At 36.7% G+C, this 9,956-nt stretch overlaps 2 protein-coding genes across 4 annotated transcripts; one reads left to right on the forward strand and one right to left on the reverse strand.

Annotated features, from left to right (window-relative positions):
• The first annotated feature begins 1,574 nt into the window (after positions 1–1,574).
• LOC105958227 (uncharacterized) lies at positions 1,575–9,731 on the forward strand. 3 transcript variants are annotated; one of them, XM_088826598.1, is made up of 11 exons: positions 1,575–1,819; positions 1,929–2,020; positions 2,385–2,451; positions 2,706–2,839; positions 3,277–3,363; positions 3,440–3,571; positions 3,913–4,314; positions 4,737–4,935; positions 6,577–6,757; positions 7,924–8,964; positions 9,087–9,731. In XM_088826598.1, the coding sequence occupies exons 1-8, from the start codon at positions 1,745–1,747 to the stop codon at positions 4,873–4,875; spliced, it is 1,128 nt and encodes a 375-aa protein (XP_088682724.1). In that variant the 5' UTR covers positions 1,575–1,744; the 3' UTR covers positions 4,876–4,935; positions 6,577–6,757; positions 7,924–8,964; positions 9,087–9,731. The 3 variants fall into 3 exon arrangements, with proteins under 3 accessions (XP_088682724.1, XP_088682721.1, XP_012837681.2); XM_088826595.1 differs by having other exon boundaries at positions 9,190–9,731; XM_012982227.2 differs by lacking the exons at positions 6,577–6,757; positions 9,087–9,731 and having other exon boundaries at positions 1,663–1,819; positions 7,924–7,981.
• On the reverse strand, positions 6,933–8,834 carry LOC105958157 (zeatin O-xylosyltransferase). The gene has a single exon (XM_012982167.2). The coding sequence runs from the start codon at positions 8,832–8,834 to the stop codon at positions 7,146–7,148; it is 1,689 nt and encodes a 562-aa protein (XP_012837621.2). The 3' UTR covers positions 6,933–7,145.
• Positions 9,732–9,956: the final 225 nt, after the last annotated feature.

Consider the following 9,956-nt stretch of genomic DNA (forward strand, 5'->3'; position numbering starts at 1 on the left):
GGGTCGGTTTTGGGTCCCCAAAACGTAGGATCGGGGCATGCGGGTCCGACCCGGACCTAGACCTAGACCCGACTCGTGGTCGTATCTACTCGAACCCTATGATATTTAAGCTTGATCTAACCTAAACTCAATTTACATGACTCGATTGCCACTCATAACCTTGTACTTTACAAATAAATCCATCAATGAATACTTATTCATAAAGACAATAATGCGCATGAGCGATATTTTTGTGTTCTTGCTGAGCACAAGAGCTGGTGGGCTCGGAATCAACTTGACAGCTGCAGACACATATTTTACGAAAGAGATTGGAATCCAACTTTGGATTTACAGGCCAAGATAGAGCTCATCGTCTCGGTCAAACTAAGGATATCAGTTTTTTTTTTTTTTTTTTTTTTTTTTTTTAATTTAAATTCCACGTGGCTTTGGTTTTTGATCATTATAATACACGCACTAATATGTTTCTTTTTATCAGAACAGGTAACTGTGTACCGCCTAATATGTAGAGAGACGGTTGAGGGAAAGATTCTGCAGAGAGCCAATCAGAAGAACACAGTTCAGCAGCTTGTAATGACAGGTGGCCATGTTCAGGGTGATCTTTTGGCTCCGGAAAATTTCCTTTTTTTTTTCGAAAGTGAAACTAATCCAATTCTGTTCCAAAGAAAATCGTATAAATTCGGAATCTCGGAAATTGGAATGAAAAAACTTGTCCCAAAATTTAAAAAAACTGGATCAAAATCACCGGGAATCGGATTTTCCAATGCCTTCTTCACCTTTAATGTCAAATACATAACAATATTGATAATTTGATATTGAAGTGTAATTTTTAGGAAAAAATCAAAATTTTCGGAAATTAAATCGGGGCGAAAATCGGAATCTAATATGTATTCCAATTCCGTAAAAAAAAAAAAAACAAAAAAAATGGAAATTGGAACTTCCGGAATTCGGAATAAAAAATATTTTTCCAATATTGGGAAATATTCAGATTAGAATTTCGGAAAAAAATCGGAAATTACATAAGCTTTAAAATTTCAAAACTTAGCCGAAATTTTCTAAAATGTTCATAATTTTTAAAAAATAAGAACATCCATGTCGATAAAAGCAAAACTAATAACTACTAAATTTCAGTTCAAAAAATAAAAATAAAAATAAACACAACATAATATCCAATAAAACTTCTAACAACAATTCATTATGTCAAAATCCTAAAACAAAAATTATAGGTCTATTTTTCGGAAAATAAGTATTAAATAATATATATTATTTATAGGTGTATTTTTCGGAAAAAAATCGAAATTTTTCGGAATTATAATCGGATCGGAAATCGGAAATTCCAAATTTATTTTATATAATTCCAATTCCAATAAAAAAAAATCGGAAAATTCGGAATGAAAAAAAATGTTCCAAAATCAGAACTTTTCGGATCGGAACCGGCGGAAATTGAAAATTCCGTTCCAACTTGCACCCCTAGCTCTAATAGTCAACATTTTAAGACATTAAAAGGGAAAACTATTTTCAGAAAATAAAAAATAGAAAGAAAAAAGAATAAAAATAAATAAATAACGGTGCACAGATGGGGGCTTTTAAAAACTATTTTCAAATTAGGGCTTTTAAGCTCCAAAACCCCCTTCTCAAAAAAAAAAAAAAAAAAAAAAACGCTCCAAAACCCCTCCAATTTTTGTTTCCTTTCTCTGCACTCTCTGTTAATCAGAGTGTGTAGTGCGTGTTTCTTCGTTTTTATGCAATGGCGAACGATGGGGATATGAGTGGTTGGACCGATCTTCTGCATTCATCTTCGAATCAATTTCCGCCGCTTCAGGTTTCCGTTCGCCATTCACCTGAATTCTCTGTCTGATATATGCCTTTTGTTTTCGGTTTCATAATTTGGTTAATTTGAATTGTATTCGGCGTTGTTATGGTGGAAACAGAGCAATTTGGATCAGTTGGAGGCTCTGTCGAAGAATCTCAAGGCAAAAACCCTGCGAGCCGAAGCTCCTTCCCAATCTATTGCGGCGACTAGGTAGTTATCTTTCTTCTTTTCCTGAATCTTATTTACATGTGTGTTTATATCGCGTTACTCGATTTTGTATTATCCTGGTTTTCCAGTTGAATTATCTTATTGATACTTTATGTAACATAAATTATGTTCTATACATTTCATGTTTTCTAGGAAGGAAAATTTTACATATGCAGTTAAATAAATCTCTCAGATATAGTTCATGGATAATTAGTACTATGTGTTGTTGGGGTGGGGGGAGGGGGTACGCCGTATAGATGACGTTGTACTTGTACCATCAACGGTTTTCTGATGATACTGTTTGATTGTTTTTTGTTTTACATTTCCTTTTCAATATATCTGAAATGAAGTGTTCTTCAATCGGCAGGCTACTTGCTCAAGAGGGGCTAAATGCAGAGCAGCTTGCTCGTGATCTCAAGTCCTTTGAGTTGAAGGTAAAATTAATAAATTTTCAGTTCTAATCACTTTCCCCAGAATGTTATGAATAAGTGAAGATTTTCATTCTGGCAGTTAGTTGATCACTAAACTACTCAAACTTCCAAAATATCAGTTGTGTTTGAATATGTCATTTATTACTTCATGTACTAATTTGGTATCCTTTTCTCAATTTATCGAAGATGTTTAAACTAAAATAACTGGCTCTTTTTCTCTTTTACTTGTTTGTGTTTGGTCGTACTCCCTCTCAAAGACAACATTCGAAGATGTCTTTCCAGCGGAGGCGACGACAGCACGTGGTAGACTGGATGGCGAAAGCACGATTACTGGGCGTATACACTCTGGGAATGAGATCTTAGAGACATTCAAATACTTCCCAGATATCAGGTTTTTTATTTCGAGCTTTGTTTATGTTTCACATAAATTTTCTTCTACACTTGGCAGTTGTATCATACATCAGTGAAGATATTAACCCTACTGCCTCATTTTCGAACTTTGCTGGTTTGCCAGCAAACTTATATGTCACATGTTAGTAGAGTTATCTCCGATATTGTAGTTTGCAGTTCAAATTAATACTTCAAACTTCGTGTTGCTTAAGTTGGTATTTGAATGACGTCTGTTACATTTTCACCATGGCTGCAACTTGCCCAGAAACTTGTTTTTGCAGCTATGCTAAAAGAGTTCATTCAACCTATTAACATAACTTTCCTTTGAACTTCTTAATCTTCGGGTTTCCAAATTTCGCACTTTTCGCTTTTTTCCTAGTTATTAGTGGTTGGACTACTGAATTTTTGACTTAACTTCATTATCGTTTTTCCTATTAGTGATAGTGATTCTGAGGGTTTTGTCGATGACTCGGTTGATGATGAAATATGCTATGGCTCTGGTGACATCCCCAAGTTGCAATTTAGGTACATTGTATTTCTTTGTGTAGAGAATTCTTTGTTGGTAATTTACTCGACTGATATAAAAATGTTGTGCTTGAAGGAAAGAGGCATCGAAGGCACGGTGGATCGAAGAGCTGAACATGGCTGAAGTGCTGGAGAAAAAGGGTAAAATGTGGACCACGACTGGGATAGTTCGTGATGGAAAGACATATTGCTCACTCGAAGAAACTTTGTATGTGACGCAAGCTCTTTCGTTATATTTGTACAATATTTCCTTAGGTTCTGTTAAGAAATTTGATATTCTTTGGGTAGTTTATAATTTTCATCTATCTAAAGTAGGCTGATTTTCTTAGAAAGCAAGCAAAATTGTCTCGGCTCTTTCTGCTTTTTAATAGTCCATTGCCATAGCTTGAAATCCATGGGTTCTTAGTTTTATTTACTATTGTAATTTCACAAATTTTCATCATCTCATTCCAATGATATTTTTTTTCTTTATTGGCAATGATATTTTTTTGCATGAGAAAAGCAGTTCATTTTGATTGATTTTCGTCTTGCATGCTTCTTGTGTTGTAGGTATTTAGCTGAAATTGGTGCATTGGATATCGTTAACAGTGATGATACACCTCTTCCCCTAAGCGACATGTATGCAAAGTTAGCAGAAGACAAGAATAGACATGGATGCTCTTGGGATTCTTTTGAAATTTATCGGCACTTGAAGTTTCTAGGTTACATTGTTGGCCGCCATGGCGTCCCTTGGTCTATGAAGAATGGTAAAATCAAAATCGTCGCTCAAGATGGAATGACAGAGTTTCGTGGTATTAGAGATAGGGGATCATTAGACAACAGCTTCATCACAGAGATGTTTGGTAACATGCATCACGGTGAAACCAGACCAATGTTTGATGTTTATCCTCCTAACAGCAAGTTTAGAAAGTCTTCTCCAGGCAATTTGGCCTTTGTTCTCTGCCGTACCAGGTAAGTAATTTCTACAATATATCTTTGATGAATTAATATTGGCGTAATGTAAACATATATGATGAACTGTGAACGATAATGGCCTAGTACTAAATTTGAATTGAGATGCATGTTATATTTTGTGCAAGGCAGAATGAATCCTGATAAAAGAAATGTTGTTTTAACTCTTCAAGTTCTTTCTATATTTCTTCAAAAAGCATACGAGAGACAAATACATATGAAATAGTCGAGTACCCATATGAAGAAAAATGAGCATATTTACCCAAATTGCAGTGATTGGTTTCGTTTCTGTTCTAGGGCATTCCACTTTATAAACTTCTATATCTATCTTCTTTAAACATTTTGTATCGGTTTGCTCTGAAGACATAAGACATATTTTACATGATAGAAACACTCACACGTGAGCATCGTATTTTATGTAGTGGCTACCCACCGTCCGAGAAAGAGATTAAGGACATTGAGACACATTGCAGTGGGCGTCCTATAAAATTCTGTACTGTCGAGCATGGGCGTGTCAGTTTCTTGTCGTTCTCTAAAGTGGAGCTTCCGGTTCTTCCGTGACCTTTTTGCTTGAAATGATATTATGTATGTTTGCCTCAGTTGATGAATACAACAATACTTGTAAGTACGCTTACCAGCTTCCATACGACTTTGATTTGAATGGAAACCATTATTCTGGATATATGAATCTGCTTTTTATGTCGAACATAGCTGAGTTTCTTCTTGTGTTGTGATTACTGACTAGCTAGTCTAGAATTGTTGGGTTGTGCCTGTTTTGTTATGCTTAAGTGTATTTCCACATTCTTAGTAGGTACGAATAATCATGAGAAGATGAAGAGTGTTAAAATTCACAAAGAGGATTGGTATTAAAATGATGATAGGAAGATGAAGAATATAGTATATCATAAACATAAAACATTCATACTTTTAAAGGTAGGATCGGATAGACCGAAGAAATTCACTAAAAGGAGGTAGATGCATTAATAAGACATCAAGAAGAACCGGGATTACCTGGTTTTGCCAACATATCGTTCTCTCTTGTGATATGGGCAATAAACGAATCTAGCTCGAGTCTAGAAGCTCCGCCTTGTTGAGTTGCATGTTGAACTGTAGCCGCCAACTCCTCTGCCCTCTTTCGTACCTCATACCCTTCTTTTGATGTCATTATTTTTTTCAAAACATTTTCAATATTTGATGCTTTCACGATTTCGAACCTCTGTGCCCATTCCCTCACAATGATGCCCATTTTCAGTATTTCTCTAATGAGAATGGATTTCAGGGAGGCTGGATTTCACATTCTCATTACCAGTTACCAGCTGCTAGTGTCTGATGAGAAGTACTTTTGTCGTGTAAAATGGCAGTACATGGTGTTGGATGAAGCTCAGGCAATTAAAAGTTCTAACAGGTTTGGCCACTCATATTTTTTTTAGTTTTTTTTCCATGTAAAACACACTACAAATCACGAGTATATCTAGAAAGTGAATCGTACTGAGTATCCTTTTCTGGCGTTAACGTGTGACAAATTTACTTGTATATGAGTATATGCATTGATCTAAATGTACCTCTAATACCAATGTTGGATGTTGAGATGGCAGTATAAGATGGAAGACACTGCTCAGTTTGAATTGTCGGAACTCCAATTCAAAATAACATGGCTGAACTATGGGCGCTCCTACATTTCATCATGCCATGCCAACTTTTTTTGATAGCCATGAACAATTCAATGAGTGGTTTTCAAAAGTTATTTCCCTCACTAATCTTCTTGGCTATAACAGAATTGAGAGTCATGCAGAGCACGGTGGGACGTTAAACGAGCACCAGCTTAATCGATTGGTGAGAACTGTCATTAGTTTACTTTCTATAGCCTTTGACTGTAGTGCATCTTGTGAGTCAAAATTTCCATTTCTAGAGAAATGAGGGAAGCTCATATTTCCATTTCGGGGAGATTCAAAATTCTCTTCTCCCTGCTCCATTTGGTGAACTGGAAGAGGTTTTCTGTTCTGGCAGTAGAAATCCTATCGTGTATGAGGTAATTTGAAGAGATGTTCAGCCTTTAGTTTTTACTATATTCTCCTGCCCGTGTAACATTTTATTCTTGCACCGGACAGCATTTTAAGTGTAATGTGTACATGAGCAAAAATTTGCTGCTATGATTTGTTTATCTCTGCCGGTCTTTTCTTTAGTTTCTTTTTATTGTTGATGAATGTAGTATCATGTACTATATGTCGGTGCTGAACATTTTTTGTTTTTGAACTCAACTAGATACCAAAACTGGTCTACCAAGAAGTTGTTGACTGTCCCAACATTCAAATTTCAGAAGCTGGTCAAAGGTTAAGTCGAGAAGCGTTTTAACATATTTTCTCCAGAAAATATATTTCATTCCACACTCCAACAAAGTTGAACATTTGGATTTGCCCGCTTTGTCGATTTATCACCAGCCGAGGTATCGTTGATGGCAACTAGTTTTTTTTTTTTTCTTTTATCTCTGATTACCTTTGGATCAATGAGCCCTGTATTTATACTTGGGATTTACCTTTTCGACTCAATTGCAATCCTGCATTTTCCCTAAACAATACTAATTATTCTAAACCTTTAATACTGACAAAGAGGAATAAAAATGATGATAGGAAGATGAAGAGTATAGTATATCGATTATTGATTGCATTAATTGCAACATCGATCACATTTTAGCCAATTAACCATAATTAATTTATATTTTTAACTAATAGGGGTATGATAAAATCATAAAAACAATTAATAAAACATGCATACACTTAAAGGTAGGATTGGATAACGTATCAAGTAGAACTGCAATTACTTTGTCTTTTTGCCTAGATATCATTCCCTCTGGTGATATGGGAAATAAATGAATCCAGCTCGAGTTTAGAAGCTCCACCTTGTTGGGTTGCCTGTTGAACAGTAGCCGCTAACTCCTCTGCCCTCTTCCGTAACTCATCCCCTTCTTTTGATGCCATTAATATTTTCAAAACATTCTCGATAGTTGATGCTTTCACGAGTTCCGTCCTCTGTTTCCAGTCCCTCACAAAAAGGCCCATCTTCAGTATTTCCGTAATGAGAACAGAGTTACTTGGTTGGTCAGAATGCATAGGCCATGCTGCAATAGGCACTCCCATTGTAATGCTTTCTATGCATGAATTCCAGCCACAGTGGCTCACGAACCCACCAGTCGATGGATGAGCCAATATCTGTGGCTGTGGGGCCCATTCTCTCACCACCATCCCTACTCCTTCCACCCTCTCTTCGAACCCGTCGGGCAGTTCAGCTCTTCTGACTTGTCCATCAAAGATATCTCTTTTATCAGCGTCTCTCAATACCCAAAGGAACTTCACTTTGCTTTGCTCTAATCCGTACGCTAGCTCTTTTATTTGCTCATCTGATAGGGAAGTTGTGGTTCCGAAACTTACATAGATGACAGAGTTTATCTCCTGTTTATCGAGCCATTCTAAGCATCTGTTATGGCTCTCCGATTGGTTTGCTGAAGACGATATCTTGGCAGGGAGTATTGGGCCTATTGCCCAACTCTTTCTACTCCCGACAATCTCTTCTTTTTCTATTAATTCCATATAAGCTTGTTCTATCAATCTGCAGGTGTTGTAGAGATCCCCAGCTCTGTAACTCAATGGCTCAAACTGTAAAGCCAAAAAATCCCGGATCTCATCTGCTATGCATCCTTCAAAAGAGGGCAACTCTTTCGGATGTTCTATCGGCAATGGTTTGCCTAGGAGGTCCAAGGAGAAAACGGCCTTAGTAAAGGCAGAAGTGCAGTTGAATACATAGGATTCTGTGTTAAGGATTGAAGAAACATCCTGAACCACTACAGCCATCAAGGAATCATGAACGACAACAACTCTTTCAAATTTGTTTGCCATGTCTCGCAAATAGGAAGCGACGGGCTCGCGTAGACTTAACGAATCCCACAACGGCTGGAGCTGTGTGGGGCATTTGTCGGGCGAGTTGGGGTCTGGTGGGGGAGAGACGAAAGATGGAGTTGGGATATCGTGGAAATGTATTTTCTCCACATCCTCATGTTTCAACCCATTGATACGAACTTTGGCTTGACGGTTGTGAATTGCTGAGCCAACGTAGTGAACAGGGATACCGTATGAAGATATCAGGCAAGAGAGCTGCATCAGCTGATTGAGGTGCCCTTGAGCTGGAAACGGAACCATGATAACCGCAACTCGAGGCTTTTCCATGGTGGTAGTATCGGTATGCTCTTTTTGATTGCTTAAGCAGCCCGTTAAATGGAAGTTTTCTGGAGGAGTTTCTGTCTGTACAAGAATCTCGAGTAAGACGGGTATATATATTTGAGTTATGTGGGAGTTGTCTATATAAATGGTGGCATCTCGTGAGCCGTTGAATAGAGGGACATGTGAAATTTTTGTGTTTAAGTGCCTTCCACATTTTGATATTTTCGTGTTTGGTTGGAAGATTTTCGTAATCTGAGGTTTGATGTGCGTGATCTGCCGAATGTGATATCTGGTGGACGGTTGAATCATTACCGTAATTGAACGGAGAAGGATACAAAGATGTCTGATCAAGAAGGTGTACGTGGATATGGGCACAAATGAAGAAGTAGACAAAAGCTGTGAGTATTTCCAAGCTACTCAGTAGTGCTGTGAAATTTCGGTACGTCTTCTCTTATTAATTATATTATTCATCTTGTTTCAGTTGAAATTCTCTTCTTCCTTATTATCTCATAATTCTAAAGGTAGGAAATAAGACTGCAATTTCTATTTCTAATATGATAGAGTAAATTCTTGAACAACTCATCTATATACAATTCTTTAATTTTTATTTTTTATTTTTTAATTTTATGTAAGAAACCACTGACCGATGAGCCAATATTTGCAGCGAGTATTAATAGTGAATGACGGAATTACCCTCATGTTTGTCGAGCTATTCTAAGAATTTGTGGAACTGTTGAGTTTCTGAAGAAGGGAGAGTTGGCCCTGCCCTATTGCCCAACTCTTCGTATTTTTATCAGGTGTGTCCAAATAAGGTGCTTCGATCAATCTGGAGGTGTTGTGTAAATCTCCACTGTGCTCTCCAATGGCTTGAACTGTAAAGCAACGAGACAACCGATTTCTTGTGGCAATCCTTGTTCGATATCCGGCTGCTCCTTTTGATGAAAGCTTCTGCATCAGGTCCGATTGAAAGATGCCATAGACAAGGTGGAGACTGCGTTGTACGCGTAAGATTCCACGTTAGGGATATTAGAAACGTCCTGAACAACGTAGGCCATGTGGCGGTAGGGCCCCGCATTTCCGGCAAGGCTAAAAACACCGGCTAATCAAGTTATTTATTTTTTTTTGTTTTTTTTTTTAATTTTCAAATTTATTTATGTGAAAAATTAGTTTTCAATTCCATTTCGAAATTTTCAAAAAACATTTAAATATCAGACTGATTTTTTTTTCTTTCTAAAAGTGAAAATTCTCAGGTTAAAATTTGTGAAATTAAAAATTATGTTTTCTTTATTCACCTAAATTATAAAATAAATACATAATACTAATAGTCTAATACTATAAATTTAATTTTAACAAATTTTGAAATACATATCTATATTATATATAAACCTAATATACACAATCAATTTTTTCCAATTGAGGAGATTGAGTCCA

This window comes from Erythranthe guttata, chromosome 2 (genome assembly GCF_056151865.1).
Source record: "Erythranthe guttata isolate IM_541 chromosome 2, IM_541, whole genome shotgun sequence".
NCBI classification, from domain to species: Eukaryota; Viridiplantae; Streptophyta; class Magnoliopsida; order Lamiales; family Phrymaceae; genus Erythranthe; species Erythranthe guttata.

Bases quoted from the DNA above. Each gene is read 5' to 3' on its own strand.
- LOC105958227 (XM_088826598.1), top strand. From the start codon at position 1,745: ATGGCGAACGATGGGGATATGAGTGGTTGGACCGATCTTCTGCATTCA. The intron at 2,452-2,705 runs GTAAAATTAATA...TCCCTCTCAAAG, and splicing joins TCAAGTCCTTTGAGTTGAAG to ACAACATTCGAAGATGTCTT. The intron at 4,315-4,736 runs GTAAGTAATTTC...TATTTTATGTAG, and splicing joins TTTGTTCTCTGCCGTACCAG to TGGCTACCCACCGTCCGAGA.
- LOC105958157 (XM_012982167.2), bottom strand. From the start codon at position 8,834: ATGATTCAACCGTCCACCAGATATCACATTCGGCAGATCACGCACATC.